We start from the raw sequence: 17,484 nt of genomic DNA, 5'->3' as shown, positions 1-17,484 counted from the left end.
TTCATGTGGGGTCGAAATGGCGACGTGCCGGTCCAAGCTCTATCCGGATCTGGCCGTTGCCCAGGGTTCCTCGTACAAACAACTAGAATTTCTTTACTCCCTCCCGTATCGCGACTAAAGGTTACCAAGAGCAAAACGTGGAAGGACATCGCAGGGATGCTGGGCATCGGTGCTAGCAGTAGTGCGGCCTACACGCTACGAAAACACTACACCAAGAATCTACTACCGTTCGAGTGCAAGTTCGACCGGGGCGGAATCGATCCGGCTCCGATCATTGCCCAAGTCGAAGCAGGTTCCAAGAAGAAGTCGAACAAAACTGCTTCGGTCCCCTCTCCGGGTAGGTTTCAACTCGGTGGGACTGTTCATGAACCACGTGGACTCTTCATAATCACAAAACATGCTACGTGGTTCATGAACTGTCTCTCGCCCGTCTGGTGTCCAGCCTAAGACTGACATCCTCCTCTCCCCCTCTTCCTCCTCAAAAAGGATCATCAAACTCGCAAGACTCATTCCCGGCACCGGGCAGCAGTAGCGCCTCGATGGATGGCTACGGTGCCTATCCGGGTGCTGCCGCGGCCGGAGGCTATCCGCCCGGTGCCACTCCGGACTACTCGCAGCAGGGTCAGCAGGCGGGCCCCGGCCAGCAACCACCAGCCGGTGCTCCCGGTCAGCAACCCCCGGCACAGCAGAATCTACAACGACCGCCGTCGCAGCAAAGCGGCACACAATCTCCTCATCCAGGTGAGCGGTTTTGTTTTTCTGGATTTCCTCCTAGGTTTCCGCAGATCACACAGCTTTCATTATCGATCAACCTTCTTCTACTAGTTTTAAGGCGTAACCTAACAAACTATACTAACCCCAAGATCGCAGAATCATACAGGCCGCAAAAATGCTGCAAGCGTGTCAGATGCGTGTTAGTGTGTGTGCCATGCTTACCGTATTCATCCGAGAGAGAGCTTTTATTATTCTCGACTTGGGAGCTAACCAAGCTGCAAAAAAACTGGCGGGACATGCTTGGAGGGGGCTCTACTAGAGGGGGCGCTCCAAACGTGTCCCACCATATATAGAACACTCTTCACCTTATCAAAAAGCATGCGTGGAAAGGTGCGTTGTTTGGGCAGTTTTTCGCTTTTTGATAGTCTAGGGTAAAAGTTCTAAGTTTACCAAGTGTTTAAAATTAATTAAGGCGACGAAATCAGCGAAAAACTGATCCCAAAAAGAGTGTTATTAGATATAAGATTGCCTAAATATGTATAAAAGGCATAGCTTATTTTGAAGTTTCGATCTTCGTATGTATTATATTTGCACTGTTTCACGATGAGCTATGCCGAAACAACTATAAATTATTTCCGATTATACTGAAAAGACATAACCAAATGAATACAAAACTTTATGTGTGTAAATAACTGTGTGATCAATCACATCAATCATTTAGACTAAAACGTCCTATATCACATTAACTTACGATACTCCGAACACACTTGTCTATCCAGGTTTATATGTTTGATTTATCAATCGTTTTAAATGGCAGGGAAAAGCTATCATTTCACTCCACGCATCATAACCGGCTTTATAAAACATTTGCATATCCTTTTGTTCCATACTTCCTTGCGTCGTTTTTTCGCCTAGCCGACTGGCTTCTTTGCATCGGTTTCTGCTTTGCTGGGTACCAGACCAGGCATCAATCTTGCTTCTGGCATTACGGACGCAGATGAATCTGGGATTTGAAATCCATTCAGTAATTCCGGCAGATTTTCATTCCGGAGCTCCTTTAAAGATGCTTTTCGGAATGCATTCCAGGATTTCTCAAAAGACTTCTTTTCCTTTCGTATTTTTTCATGGCATCTTTATTAGTATTCTGGTCCTTCTTGTATCCCTTCTGGATTGCTACAGATAAGATCCGAGCAAATTTTTCTGGGATTTCTCCTTGAGATTATTCCAGGATTCCCTATTTCCGAAAAATTTCTCCTAAAGTTTCTTACGGGGATTCCGAAGAATTTCTCCAGACTCTAGGTTCCAGGAGTCTTTCCACATGTTTTCCAGGTATAACTTACAAAATCTTTCGCGTGATCTTGATCCCGGAATTCCTCCTGAATTTTCGCCAAGAAATTTTCATGAGATTTATCGCAGGTTATCTGCAGGAGTGTTTCATGTGCTGTCGGGAATTTCTCTTGGATGCTTTTCCACGATCCCTTGCAGTGTTTCTCTCGGAATTTCTTCCGAAGTTATTCCCGGGATTTCTACCAGTAGTTTTCGCTGGACTTCTCCCAGAGTTTTTACAAGAGTTATTCCTGGGAATTCAACTAACGTTTCTACCGAGATTTCGCCCAGAGGATTTCCCTGTATTGTTCTCAAAGGTCCTCATGAGTTTTCTTCCAGAGTTCATCTTGTGGCTTCCTTCTCGAGTTTTGTTCCTGGATATTTCTGAAAAATCTCGCGAAACTTCTCGTGAAGTTTCACCTGGGGTTTCTATTGGAGTTTCTCCAACAACTTCTTCTTGAAAATTCCTTCCGCTTGTTGTTCCCGGGGCGTCTCTCAGATTTTATCATGATTCATCATGGATATTCTCCCAAGATTTTCACCGGGTTTTTTCCGGAGTTCACTTTGGGATTTCTGCAGGAGCTTTTTTGACGTTCCTCATTCTTGCAATTTCTGTCAAAGGTTTTTCCAAACTTTTCCTAGTAGTTGTTTCCAGGCTACTAGAAATCTAGGATAGGATACGACAACTAGTCAGCCCAAAAGAGACCAATTTGGGGACCAATTATCATAGCAACGCGGAAAAACAAGACAGCAAGCTGTGAAATTAGACAGAGAAGTTGCAGGTGTCACATCCTATCCTAGCTAGAAATATTCGAGCAATTCTTTCCGGGATTCCTACTTGAAACTTTGCCAGGATTCCTGATTTCCGATAGTTTTCTTCTTGTTTTCACGGGGATCCCGGAGAATTTCTTCAGGCTCCCGGTTTTCAGGATTTTTTTTCCAAATGTTTTCCCGGTATTGCTTACAGAGTCTCAATCGTGATCTTATTCCCTGAATTCCTCCTACATTTCTTCTAGGATTTTTGGTTTCTCAGGAGATGTTTCTCATATGCTGTATCGGGCAATTTCTCTTACAGTATTCTTCCCACGTTTTCTTTCAGTGTTTTTCTCCCCAAAATTTCTCCAGGAGTTTCTCCCGGGATTTCTACCAATGATTTTTGCAGGATTTCTCCCGAAGTATCAGGAGCTTTTCTGTGAATTCTACTAGAGTTCTTCCCAGGAGTTTTTACGGGTTTTCTGTTGGAACTTCATCCAGAGTTTCTTTCAAAAGTTTTCCTTGCATTGCTCCCAGATTCTTTCGCTGGTTTTCTCTGGGAGTTCTTTTTGCAGTATTCTTCTAGAGTTTCTTCCGAGATTTCCGGGATATTCTTAAAAAGTTCTCGCGAGATTTATCTTGAGTTTCACCTGGGATTTCTCTTTGGGGGGAACCTGGGAAACTGACTTTGAACATTCCTTTCGTTGTTACTCCCGAAGCGTCTCTCAGAGTTTACGATTCATCATGGACATTCTTCCAGGATTCTTTTCCGGGTTTCTTCTTGAGTTTGTTTTGGGATTTCTGCAGGAGCTTTTTCTTACGTTTTTTTGTGGAATTCTTTTTGTGATTTATTACTGTCAGAGGTTTTTCCAAATCATGGTGCCATGATGATAATATTTACCTTCACGGTGACAGCCATATGAAAGATTTACTTAGTTAGTTCCAATATAGCCCACCTTATCCGCAGTGCGAACACGGATCCATTTCTCGTGTCCGTTGAGGACTACTGGTCTTATTAGCGTCCTGTACATGGTTTACAGCCTGTACTAAAAACGACTTCCATTGATAATACGTCTTTGTATTTCACGGCTTACGTTATTGTCAGCAAGGAACCGAGATGCGTTTCAGGCGGGTATAACCGTTTCAATGATGTCCTGTCAATGATATCCATGTCGTCAGCGAACCAAACAAATTGGCTTCCCATCGAGGTTCGATCGAACTAGAGTTTCTTCTTCTTGGCGCAACGTTCCCACTTGGGAGGGCAAAAGAGTGACATTAATCTTGTTAGCAAAGTCACTCGCACCGATTTTCGCAAACTTGCTTTTTCATAAAGCTGAGTACGAGATACCCCCACTCAATAATTGTTTTGTAGAATTAAAAACGCTGTAGTCCTGGCCACTTTAAATGCTTGTAATGCATCTCCGATGTACTGCAAGCATTGATCGTAGATAGAAGTAATCGATTCTATCATTTTCCAATATTCTTTCAGTGAATGGCTGTGTATGTGTAGACTAGACTACACTAGACTAGACTTGGCGTAACGTCCCCACTTGGACAAAGTCTGCTTCTCAGTTCACTGTTGCTTCCTGGAAAAGCCATTCTCTCCAATGATCCCAAGGAATTGTGTTACAGCTTGTTACGTCCAAGGATACCTTGAAGTTGAATGAATCCTATTTCGACGATCAACATTTTCTCATAGCCTTAGCCGCGTCTTCTCCAGTGGAGAATCACCACTCGTGAGTTGTAGATGGATTGTTGTATTCTGTATTCTATAGGACAGCTTAGCTTAGCTTAGCTTAGACTGACTGCACATATCTATGGTTGCTACTCCGTGATTGACCCGAACCAATGAAAGTTGCACAATGAATCAACTGAATAATTGACTGGGAGTGGTCAAAATTCTCACTGTGCACGCTTCAGAGACTCTATTTAACGGTACAATAACGGCGCCGGCCACGTCCTTGCAGTCAGGTTGGAAGAGGGCAGGAATATTAGTATCAACCTTTGTTATGTGAAAGTTGGCGTTTACCGCACGTCTCCACCAAAGGTTGAAGGAAGGGTTGGTTGTTAGTAAGGAAGGTATCGTTGGGTCTGGATTCACTTTGATAAGTAATATGACCTTTTGTATTTGAATCATGCCATGCAGGCTGTCGCGCTATTATTCGCTTTACGCGGAAAGCAAACAATCGACTGCTTCACGCCATAAGCAAACCATCAATCACCCACGTTGGGTGATTGTTCAATATATACTATAAACCACGCGACAAAACATACAAACTGATTCGCTATTGTTCGCTTCGCGCGGGAAGCAAACAATCGACCACCCGTACGGGTGGTCGCTCAATGTTTACTACAAAAGACGTCACAAAACCTCTCCGGCATACGCGAATGGCATTAAGACAAAAACAAAAACAAAAACTGAATCGCAATCAGCAGCACCGGCCTCCGGCTTCCACACGAACGAACCACGCAAAAGGAACTCAGTATTCTGTATTCTATAGGACAAGTACTAGATTTGTAGTAATGAGCTGGATTTTAGTATGGTGAGAAAGCCAATTCTCCGTTTCTGCAATGAAATGGTGCAAAAAGCGTGGGTATTATGATTCCTTGCCTAATTTGATGCTGTTTGAGCAAAACTTTGGGTAATTTTGTTGTTGTTTTCTCCATTTCTCGCAACATAAACAACATAGTTATCCAAAGTTTTGCTCAAACAGCATCAATTTAGGCAAAGAATCATAATACCCACACTTTTTCCACCATTTCATTGCAGAAACGGAGAATTGACCTTCTCACCATACAAAAATTCAGCTCATTACTACAAATCTAGTACTACACCGAACGTGCCCCATTGTCGATGTCTCCAAGTTGGGTGTATTCGAGATGAATGCTGTCTAAGGACTTAACTCAGTAATACTTAACTTACCAACTTTCGAGCTTTTCTAAAGGTATGGAATGCGGTGGATTCACCCTGTTTCGGAGCTGGAATTCTCACTCGTGCTTCCAGAGGGAATTCCTGAGTGAATCCTCAGAGGGAATTCCTGGGGGAATTCCCAGAGGGAATTCTTAGAAGTATCATAATTCCCAGAGGGAACTCCTGGAGGAATTCCCCGAGGGAACTCCTGGAGGAATTCCCCGAGGGAACTCCTGGAGGAATTCCCAGAGGGAACTCCTGGAGGAATTCCCAGAGGGAACTCCTGGAGGAATTCCCAGAGGGAACTCCTGGAGGAATTCCCCGAGGGAACTCCTGGAGGAATTCCCCGAGGGAACTCCTGGAGGAATTCCCAGAGGGAACTCCTGGAGGAATTCCCCGAGGGAACTCCTGGAGGAATTCCCCGAGGGAACTCCTGGAGGAATTCCCCGAGGGAACTCCTGGAGGAATTCCCCGAGGGAACTCCTGGAGGAATTCCCCGAGGGAACTCCTGGAGGAATTCCCCGAGGGAACTCCTGGAGGAATTCCCCGAGGGAACTCCTGGAGGAATTCCCCGAGGGAACTCCTGGAGGAATTCCCCGAGGGAACTCCTGGAGGAATTCCCCGAGGGAACTCCTGGAGGAATTCCCCGAGGGAACTCCTGGAGGAATTCCCCGAGGGAACTCCTGGAGGAATTCCCCGAGGGAACTCCTGGAGGAATTCCCCGAGGGAACTCCTGGAGGAATTCCCCGAGGGAACTCCTGGAGGAATTCCCCGAGGGAACTCCTGGAGGAATTCCCCGAGGGAACTCCTGGAGGAATTCCCCGAGGGAACTCCTGGAGGAATTCCCCGAGGGAACTCCTGGAGGAATTCCCCGAGGGAACTCCTGGAGGAATTCCCCGAGGGAACTCCTGGAGGAATTCCCCGAGGGAACTCCTGGAGGAATTCCCCGAGGGAACTCCTGGAGGAATTCCCCGAGGGAACTCCTGGAGGAATTCCCCGAGGGAACTCCTGGAGGAATTCCCCGAGGGAACTCCTGGAGGAATTCCCCGAGGGAACTCCTGGAGGAATTCCCCGAGGGAACTCCTGGAGGAATTCCCCGAGGGAACTCCTGGAGGAATTCCCCGAGGGAACTCCTGGAGGAATTCCCCGAGGGAACTCCTGGAGGAATTCCCAGAGGAGCGTCGAAATCTCTTCTATTCTATGCGATTGAGCTTTGATATTCTTCTCAGCCTGTATACTCTCAGACTATGTAAGAAAATTCTATTTTAGAATATAAGCCGGATAGACAAGTGTAGGACAATATGACATTTACAATGTATCATGATCAATCACTTGAACAACAATCCATTATATCCCTGTGCTCTAATGACCAAATCAACCATGTGTGGAACACACATTCCCATTTGCCTCACGGAACCTTACTAATATCGCATTCTCGTCCCTTTTTTGTCCATTCGTCTAACCATGCGCACACCACCCGTCTATAGGTTCGGCACCACCGACCACCGGAGATAACATTAGTGTGAGCAATCCCTTCGATGATCCCGTCGGCCCCCAGCGGCCACCGTATCAACAGGGTGCTCCCTATCCACCGGCTTCACGACCACAAGGTATGGTTTCATTGCTGTTCGCACCCTCTCTGTTTGCACGCAATCCATCTCCCGTAACATTCTCCTCGTCCTTCTCCCACTTCATTTTAATGTCACGCTTTCAACCCGATTATTCTGAATGGGTCTCTAAAATTCCGTAATTCTGTGTTCAACTAGGTGCTCCCTACCCGGGACAACCAGGAGGCTATCAGTACGGTGCTCCCGATCAGTATGGACAAGGTCAGCCAGGTCAGTACCCGCCTGGGCAGCAAAGTCAATATCCACCCGCTAGTAGACCAATGTATCCCCCGTACGGACCACCGGAATCCGGAGAAGGGTAAGTTCCTCCCCAATCGTCACTCAAAACTTCCCGAATTCGTTTCTTCAACTCGCTTTTTTTTTCTCCTCATTCTAGACGATCAACGCCCCCGGCACCGGGTTCCGCTCCGCCGGCGGCTGGCGATCCATACCGAGGCTACGCCAGCAGTCCGTATCCTCCGCCGCCGCAGCAGCGACCGTACGGTCAGCAACCGCCACCGGGCAGTTCCGGCCCGTCGCAGACACCGCCGGCTGGTCCGCCGGGTGCTGCCAGTCAGCCACCGGTTAGCGGTGCACCCGGACAGCAACCGCCGTCGACGCAGCAGGCCCAGGGATATCCGGCAGCCCCGCAGCAACCACCACAACCGGACTACTACCGGCCCGATCAGGTTGGTTCATCAGAATTGCGAGATCGAAGCGCTGAAGATTAATGCTTATGGTGTGTACTTTCAGCCCAATCAACCGAGGAGGCATCCCGACTTTGAAAAGAATCAACAACCGTATCCGCCGTACCAGCAGCGACCGCAGATGTATCGTAAGTATCATTGCTTTCTACTCGTAGTGCAATTGTGGTGACTCATTACCTACTAGAGCTATTGTTGTACTTTTTTGAAAATGTCACTGAAAATGTATAAAAATCTCTTCACAGCCGGTGGATGGCAGGGCGGTGCAGGTCAGTACCGCGGTCAATACCCTCCCCAGGGACCCCAACAACAGTGGGGAACCCACAACGGACCACGGCCCAGTGGTCCTCCGGGAGCCCCTGCCGGCCCACCCGGAGCACCCGGAGCGCCAAACCAATGGAATGCGGAACCCAATCGGTACCCGCCGAATCAGCAACCGCCCTATCCGCCCCATCAACAGGTAAGAACTAGAACCTTTCGAAACCCCTCTCAAACACACTAAATAATCTCTCTTTTTCCCCAACCCCGCCAGACCCAGCAACAACCGTGGAACCAGATGCCACCCACATCACAGGGTTCACCACTGAGGCCACCGCAGCGAGGTGGCAAACCGTTCTCTTCGATGCAACAGGCAGGCATGACGAGCAGTATGCCACCGGCGGCCCAGCCCCAGCCTCCTCCCGGCACTCAACCGGGTCCGGCTCCGGCCGTTCCTGCTCCGCCGGTTGGCAGTGCTCCACAGGCCACTCCGGGAGCCGCCCCTCAACCGGCCGGTCCTGCGGCCAAACCGCTGCCCCAGACACCGTTCCCTTCGGCCAGTACGGTTGCCCCAAAACGGGACATCGTGTTTCCTCCGGACAGTATCGAGTCCACTACCCCGGTGCTGTACAAGCGCAAAAGAGTCAGCAAGCTGGACATCGGCCAGACCGACCCGTGGCGGATATTCATGGCGCTGCGATCCGGGCTGCTGGTGGAGAGTACCTGGGCGCTGGATGTTCTGAACATTCTGCTGTTCGACGACTCGTCCGTGGGGTACTTCGGACTGACGCATCTGCCGGGACTGTTGAATCTACTGCTGGACCACTTCCAGAAAAGCTTGAGCGACATGTTCGAAACGACGGATCGCAAGCGGTTACCGTACGGTAAGGCTTACGGATGGTTTGGTAAGGAGGATGAAGAAAGTGAGGATGATGAAGAAGAGACTGCGGAAGATGAGGAGATGCAGCGAGCTATCGAAGCAGTTGAAGTGAAGAAGGAGGTGGAAGACATTAAGATGGAAAACGGAGAGACGGAGGATGGACAGGATGGACTGAAACGGGGCTGTCGGATGGAGAGGAAACGGGAGCACCGTAAGAGTAGAAAGGCTTGCGAGGTGGATTTAGGCTGCGTGATTGAAACGCCGAATCCGGAAGACCGGATAGTGGTGTTTAACTCAACGACAAACTATACGATGAGTTCCCGGAAGGGACTTCCAGTCAAAATTCAACCGGCGGAGGATGACGTGTTTGTCCTGAACCACCGGAGGGATTGGGACCGAACAGCGGATGATAGATACCATCGAGAAACGGACGTTGGAGGCGACCCGTGGACTGCAGGACACTCGGAGCCGGATCCCCACGACTACATCATGGAGACGTTCCAGGCCGAGTTTGTAAACATTCCATTTGCTAGGCTGATTAAAACTAGTAGAAAGTATAAGATGCGATGCAAGAACAACAACAACAACAGTAGCAGCAACAATAACAATAGTAACAGCAGTCCGTTGAAGCGGAAGAACGCTGAAGAAGAGCAAAGTGATAGCGAAAAGTGCAACAGGACAAACGGTGAAAACCGGATAGTGAACGGAGAAATCGGCACCGAAGCGGAAGAAGACTCCAAACCAAGTGTGGACGGCTTTGTGATGGTGAAGAAGGAAGTACCGGAAGTGACACCGTCGAGTGATGCCGATTGTCGAGAGATCGACATGGAGCTGGAGAAGAGCAGCTTGTCCAACGGTCCACAGGAGGGACCCATCGGGGATGAGACTGATAGCAAAGACGTCAAGATGGAGATCGAGGAGGAGGACAAGGTGGTTGACGAAGAGGTTACCGAGAAGAAGTTCAACGTTACGGCGACGATCCAGGATCCTGCGAAGGTGCTAAAGCGCAGGAGGATGAGCGACTATGAAGATGAGTGCTACACGCGAGACGAGGCCAGCTTATATCTGGTGACGGAGGGTCACGATGCCCTGGCAAGGCGATGTGTAGCTATCTCGAATATCCTGAGGAATCTTACGTTCGTCCCCAACAACGAGACTGAGTTCTCCCGGTCCTCGAGGTTCTTGTCGATTTTAGGGAAGATACTGTTGCTCCATCACGAGCATCCTGTCCGCACGAAGAAGACCCGTAACTACGATCGGGAAGAAGACGCAGACTTTTCGGATTCGTGCAGCAGTTTGCAGGGCGAATCGGAATGGTGGTGGGACTTTTTGGTGCAGATTCGGGAGAACATGTTGGTCTCGATGGCCAACATCGCCGGGCAGCTGGATTTGGCCCGATTTGACGAACCTATTTCGAGGCCCATCCTGGATGGGCTACTGCACTGGTCCGTTTGTCCGTCGGCGCACGGACAGGATCCGTTCCCAACGTTGGGAGTGAACTCAGTATTATCTCCGCAGCGGCTGGCACTGGAAGCCCTGTGTAAGCTGTGCGTAACCGATTCCAATGTGGATCTTGTGATAGCAACGCCTCCGTACACGCGACTGGAAAAACTCTGCTCCGTTTTGACGCGGCATCTGTGCAAAAATGAGGACCAAGTCCTTCGGGAGTTCTCGGTGAATCTGCTACACTACCTGGCCGCTGCGGATAGCGCGATGGCCCGGACGATAGCCCTACAGTCCCCGTGCGTTTCCTACCTGGTGGCATTCATCGAGCAGGCGGAACAGACCGCTCTGGGAGTGGCCAACCAGCATGGCATCAATTACCTGCGGGACAACCCCGACTCGATGGGAACCAGCTTGGATATGCTTCGACGAGCCGCCGGAACACTCCTGCACCTTGCCAAGCATCCCGACAACCGACCGCTGTTCCTGCAGCAGGAACAACGCCTCCTAGGCCTAGTCATGAGTCACATCCTCGACCAGCAGGTGGCCCTCATTATCAGCAGGGTACTGTTCCAGTGTTCTCGTGGAACCGGTCCACTTACAACGATGGAAATCGAATCCTGCGTTCCCAAGAAGCCAACGGAAAAGGAACCCTCCGAAGCGAGCAAATCTTCGATGCATTTAAATTCAATCATTGCCAACACCAGCGGTAGCCCGAACCCTCCGTCGTCCATGGGTGCCCCTCCGGCGCCGGCAGCTCTCCCCTCGATGCCATCCACTCCGTCGAAATCGGCCGACCAGTTCCACTCGCTGATGTCCCCCCAGTCGTCATCATCATCAACCGGCTCGATGCCAGCCCCATCGGCACCGGTCAGCAACAACGGTGGCCCACCGGCTTTCGTACCTCCCCCGCCAGCTGCTACGCCGCCACCATCATCACCGGCAGCGGCGGCCAACAGTACGGAAGTAGTGTCGCCACCGCCTCCGGCGGCTCCGGCCCCCACCCAGCATCCCATCACGGCGTCGTCGTAGTGGAAGAAATCGCTTCTGGTCAAGGCGGCCGCCTCAGCGGCGGAACAGGTCAGCGGTTTGATTAATTCAAATTATATATAGTGTAGACACAATTAGGAAGAGAGAGAGGGGGAAAAGGAAGAGTGAAACTCACTCTACTAGAATGGGGCATATATATAGAGAGTTTAATATAAGAAAACCTAATGGGAGGGAATGAGAGAAAGAATAAGAAACGGCACTAGGCCGCGCGTTTGAACATATTACTTTGTTTGTTGTACAGTAGATTTTTAAGGGACTTGATGCTGATAAGAGATGGACGCGTGGCAGAGATGCGTGCGTGCGTGTGTATGTGTGCATGCGTGTGATATTACTTAATGTGTAATATGGAAAAACCTATTTGATATAACGTGTAGAGTTAGCAAAGTAAAGCGAATGGAAGTCGCGCGATGGCTAGATTTTACTATAGAATGTTGGAAGAAATGCGGGGAGAATGAGATAATCGGAAACAAATTGGACAACCTCAACCGCGGAATGGGACGATTATACGAATATTACCTTTGTTTTAATTGTATAAAATTCAATACATAATTCATGAAAAAGGACGAAGCAAATCTTAGAAATCGATTACCGGTATTGGAAAGCAGTTGTTTTGTTGTGTCTTGTTTTATTCATATCTTGAAGTGTGCTCTCCGAGGGCGCGGTTTCAGAACTAATTCATATTGCACAGTGGGAAAAAGCGACTCAAAACGAATTCTAGTTCGTGCTTTTAAGGTTAATGTCTCGGAAATTACGCTCGTTCAATGATTTCTCCAAGTGTTCCATGGATTTTTCGGAGATTTATCCTGGAATTCCCCCGGGATTTTTTACTGGGCTTCTACCAGGGATTCCTTCAGTAACTTCTGCTGGGACTACTAAAAGGATTCCTTGATGAGATTCTTTCAGGAATGTCTTCAGGGATTCCTTCAGGAATTCCTCCAGAAATTTCTTCAGGAATTCCTTCCGAATTCCTTCAGGAATCCTTGGAGGGATTCATTCAGAAATTTCTCCAGGGATTCCTTTAGGAATTGCTCCAGGGTTGCCTCCAGGAATTCATCCAGGGATTTCTTCAGAAATTTATTCTGGTATTCCTTCAGGAATTCTTCCAGGGATTTCTTGATGAGATTCCTTCAGGGATTCCTTCAGGAATCCCTCCAGAGATTCCTGAAGGGATTCCTTCAGAAATTCCTTCAGAGATTCCTCCAGGCATTCCTTCAGGGAATTCTTCCAGAGATTCCTTCAGAGATTTCTCTTGGGATTCTTTCAGAGATTCCTCAAGAGATTTCTTCGCGAATTCCTCCCTTCAGGAACTCTTTCCCAGATTCCTCGTGAATTTCTTCCCAGATTCCTTCGGGAATTCTTCTAGGATGCTTTCCAGGAAATTCTCTCGAGATTTGTCCAGGGATTTCTTTAGGGATTCCTCCAAAGGGTTCCTTCATGAGATTCCTGCAGGGGATTTCAAGGTGCTTCATAGAATTCTTCCAAAGATTCCTTTAGGGATTCCTTCAAAGATTCATTCAGGGATTACTTCAGAGATTCATTCAGATTTCAAGGTCCTTCATAGAATTCTTCCAAAGATTCCTTTAGGGATTCCTTCAAAGATTCCTCCAGGGATTACTTCAGGAACTTCTCCTGGGATTCCTTCAGGAATTCTTCCAGGGATTCGTTCAGGAACTACTTCAGGAATTCCTTGATAAGATCTGGAGGAATTTCTTCACAGATTCCTCCAGGGGTTCTTGCAGAAATTCCCCCAGGGATTCCTTCAGGAATTCCTCCAGAGATTTCTTCAGAAATACGTTCAGGAATTCCTTCAGGGATTCTTACAGGGATTCCTTCAGAGATTCTTTCAGGAATTCTTGTAGGGATTACTTCAGAGATTCCTTCAGGAATTTTTGCAGAAATTTCTCCAGGAATTCCTCCAAGGATTTCTTCAGAAATTTTGGGTTGAGATTCCTACAGGAATTCTTCCTGGGATTCCTTCAGGGACTCCTTTAGGGATTTCTTGATGAGATTCCTCCAGGAATACTCCCTGGAATCTTCCGGGATTTCTCCAGGAATTCTTTCAGGAATTGCTTCAGGAATTCTTCCAGGAATTCTCAGGAATTCTTACAGGATTTTTCAAAGGAATTCCTCTAGAATTTTCTTCAAGAATTCCTCCATAGATTCCTGTAGGAATCCTTCCCAGAGATTCATTCACGCATTCTTTAAAGGACTCTTCCAGGGGTTCCTTCAGGAGTTCCTCCATTTCCATTCTCAGGATGTGATGCCCTAGGTGAAGTTCCACGAACGAGTCGCTTTTTCTTCACTGCGCATAAGTGGATCTAGATTTTGAAAACCACTGCTTCAGCACGGAAGGCACTTTTTTCAATCAAATGTGTGTGCAAAAAGAAAACCGAACGCAGGGATTTTACACTAGGTTCTGTAACTTTTGTGTTGCAACAAGCACACGTGAATGTGTGATTTCGTTTTTTTTTTCTTCTTCTGATGTTCATCGGAAACGATTTCGATAGCTTCGGAGCTGTGCGTGTGTTTCCCGGGTTAGCCTGATACGGTAGCAAGTGCTAAAACGTTTAGCGAGACCGCATTAGAGCGAGGATTGATGATGTACGGCCGGCCGGCGCTGTTAGAAACTCTGTGTATACTCAAATATAGTGTTAATTGGTTGTTTTTAGACGGAATGGCAGCTGAAGAACTGTTTCTGCTGCGCTGCTAGATCGTTGCCGAAGTAGGTTGTAGTTTGCGCTTGTACGAGAGGTTGAACGGGGTTTGTGTTTGGCAGGGGCTGTTCAGGAAAGAATTTAGGGCACGTTTTGATTAAAGCTTTAATGCTACTGTCTTAGTGTTTAATGTTATTGTCGAAATTTATACATTTCAATCAACAATCGTGGGTCAGCATAGGCTTCCGAGGCAGGACATAAAGGGAAAATACCTAGGAAGAGGAGCTCCAACGGAGTGACGTTAACTTTCTTAGCAACGTCACTCCCGGCGTTTTCGCCTAACATTCATATCACATACAATGTGGAGCGGCTTAGTTCAATTGTATTCAACGATGCTACGCAGTAGGCTGGGTCGGTTCAATACTTGTAATACATCTCCGATACCTTGAAAGTTTTGCTAAGGTCCATAAGGACCACTGATTTCCCTTGATAGGCCTCTCTTAAAGTCAAGGTTCATAAGTAATTCAAAAATTTTAGTCTTAGAGCCACAGCTTCCGTTCAAATCTTGTAAGTTTATGCTTGGGTCCTCTAAATGTGATGTACTGTTCATAAAATTCTATTCAAACCTTGTAGGCCTGAAAGGACTTAAGACCTTCAGATTTTTCTCAGATTAAGCCTTTTTCAATTTGTGAAGAATTCAACTGTGTCCGTAATCTGCTCTCCTAAGCTGAATTGCCCATGCTAATCGCAGAACCCGAAATCCGCTTTCATCGCCAATCCCTTGAGTGGCATCAACCTTTGTACATTTTAGTCTTCAACTCAGAACAACTCGATTGAATTTGTAATGGAAATTTCCCAAAAACAAAAATGAAAATTTGGAAACTCAAGTCCAAAATGGGTGTGTAATTAGTAACTTATTGCAACTAACATCAAGAAGATCCATTTCCGGAGGCAAAATGAAGCAAGAAAAGGAAATCTAACCGAGAAAACACGAACAAAAAAAACATAAATGAAAAACATTGATCTATTAAACTCGATTGATAGTGGAAATAAATTAATGTGTTAGAAGTGTAGCTAAAGTAAAACCCTATAAATATGAATATAGCAAAAAGAATCAATGAAACAACAACAAAACAAAGCCAGAAGAAAACAAAAGAAAGAAACTAGTTTATTAGTAATGACGTGCCCACGGCATAACCATAAAAAAAAGAAAAGTAAAACAACAAACGACAGACAACAGTAAGAAGAGAAAAAGTGGTACTATATATAGGAGCGTGTGTGTGTGAATGCGTATTCTTGAACTGATGGTCGGACGCGCGTCGATCTCCGACGTGAGAGGCTGGCAGTCGTTTGTGGTGGACTTCTTTCACGCATCTCCTACGTTCAAAGTTCTTGCACGTCCGATCCCGAAGTTCCGAAAACATGTAAACGAATCTCCGCAGCCACGTGTACTACACGGGCCGAACAGGGGAAAGGGATTTAGTAAGGAAAACTATTTAAGAAACCAATCTGGTCCTGTTTAAAACACACTCACCTTAATGCGCTGGCTAAAGGTAATCCTTGTTGAAGACCTCTCGTGAAGACCACGAGGCGCATCAAGGGGCACGACACTCTAGTGAGAGAGGTTCGATATGAGTATTCATCATCCCAGGAGGATGATCATAAGAAATACGAACAAAACGAGCGCATGCGATAAAGCAGAAACATAGTGGAAGAAAAAAAAAACAACTACTTATAGCTGTGGTAGAAATGCATGAAAACAAGAAAACCAGAACTATATATAAACAATTGGAAATATCTGATTTTCCTTTCCACTGTAATCCCCCCTTTTTTCTGTTGTACAACTGAATGTGCGTGTGTGAAACTTAAGTAAAACAGAGACGTGGAGGGTAGACAACAAATCCTGGAAAGAACGCGCGAGAAACTTCCCGTTTCCTCGTCCGTTTTTCCAAACATTATTACACAGTAAGAAAAAGCAAAACAAGATTGTAACAGTGGTAGTGTGTAGGTCGCGAGCGGAGTATGTGTACATTTTTTTCTTTGATGAAGTGACTAATTATCGAACGAAGGTACTGTGGGCAGTTGCTGCTTGATGATCTTAACGTTTTGTTCTTGTTATTATTTTTTAAACACACACACACGAGGAAAAGTTTCTTACGTTTTGCCCGCAGATTTTTGTCTCTCAGTAAGAAGGTTAAATTATTATCGCTATTTTTTGTATGACTTTTTCAATTTACCAATCTAGGAGCAGCACGCACCCAATAGTAGAACCATTTTCCTTTATAGATTAATTTATGAAGGAAGCAACGAGTAAATAGTGAACAAGTCGTTGATACATGGAGTAACAAAAAAAATAAGAAAATCCAGAAAAACAAAAAGTATATAAAGTAAATCTTTATCGTAAGAAGCTAATGGTAGCAATGTAGGACGGGAACTCTTAATAAACTATTATTTAAATCACAAGAAAAATGAAAAACGGCAAAAGAATGAAAATATATAAATGTCAAATAAATTCAATTACGAATAATTTAACATTAGAAAACAATGGAAAACAGTAAACCAGACACACAAAAACAAACAAACCGACAAAAACACGAACACACGCATACACTTACTGAAAAACAAAACTGATTGACACTGATCGATGAATGAACGCGCGGGAGTTTAGCTGTTTAAGAGAAAATGAAACACACAGAAACAATGGTTAAATACGACGACGCGCAGAGGGACTGGTAAAATGGACAACAACCCTCTGTAGGGGCTAGGGCATACCCAGTACTGCAGCTGTACTTGTGCTTGCAGCAACAACAACAAAAAAATCGAAAAGAATGAGACGACGCGTAGCAGGAAAGTAATACATCGTGGAATGAAGCAAAATCTATATAATGAAAACTATTTGTAATTATTATTATTGACATAAAAGTATAAATACACTTAGTTTTTTTAATTAAAATAATAAAAAATTATAAAAAAAAATCCGGCACTGTTATATGTTGGTGGAACACAAAAGAAATTCATAAGACGAGCATTGGCTAGTACCCTATCATCTTCCATCATTAATCACCTAGAGTGAACAAGTTCGTGGGAAGTTTTCAAGGTAGCTTCGTCGACCACCGTCTGTTGGCAATGGACCAGAATTCTACCATACGACAAATCCCTCAAAAATCCGTGCCTCAATCTGTCC

The 17,484-nt window shown here is 46.3% G+C and overlaps 1 protein-coding gene across 7 annotated transcripts in view; it reads left to right on the top strand.

Moving 5' to 3' along the window:
• LOC109408393 (trithorax group protein osa-like) overlaps nucleotides 1–17,276 on the top strand; it is a 630,643-nt gene extending 613,367 nt beyond the window's left edge. For 5 of the 7 annotated variants that reach the window (XM_062858564.1, XM_062858563.1, XM_029880190.2 and 2 more), the window contains 8 exons: nucleotides 121–337; nucleotides 487–741; nucleotides 7,192–7,314; nucleotides 7,471–7,630; nucleotides 7,709–8,000; nucleotides 8,065–8,146; nucleotides 8,261–8,475; nucleotides 8,548–17,276. In XM_062858564.1, coding sequence (XP_062714548.1) covers nucleotides 121–337; nucleotides 487–741; nucleotides 7,192–7,314; nucleotides 7,471–7,630; nucleotides 7,709–8,000; nucleotides 8,065–8,146; nucleotides 8,261–8,475; nucleotides 8,548–11,628 — 4,425 coding nt within the window. In that variant the 3' untranslated portion in view covers nucleotides 11,629–17,276. The remainder of the gene's footprint in view (nucleotides 1–120; nucleotides 338–486; nucleotides 742–7,191; nucleotides 7,315–7,470; nucleotides 7,631–7,708; nucleotides 8,001–8,064; nucleotides 8,147–8,260; nucleotides 8,476–8,547) is intronic. The other 2 variants (XM_062858566.1, XM_062858565.1) reach the window with 1 other exon arrangement.
• Nucleotides 17,277–17,484: the final 208 nt, after the last annotated feature.

This window comes from Aedes albopictus, chromosome 3 (genome assembly GCF_035046485.1).
Source record: "Aedes albopictus strain Foshan chromosome 3, AalbF5, whole genome shotgun sequence".
Classification (NCBI taxonomy): domain Eukaryota; kingdom Metazoa; phylum Arthropoda; class Insecta; order Diptera; family Culicidae; genus Aedes; species Aedes albopictus.
This window is presented reverse-complemented; position numbering and strand designations above follow the sequence as displayed.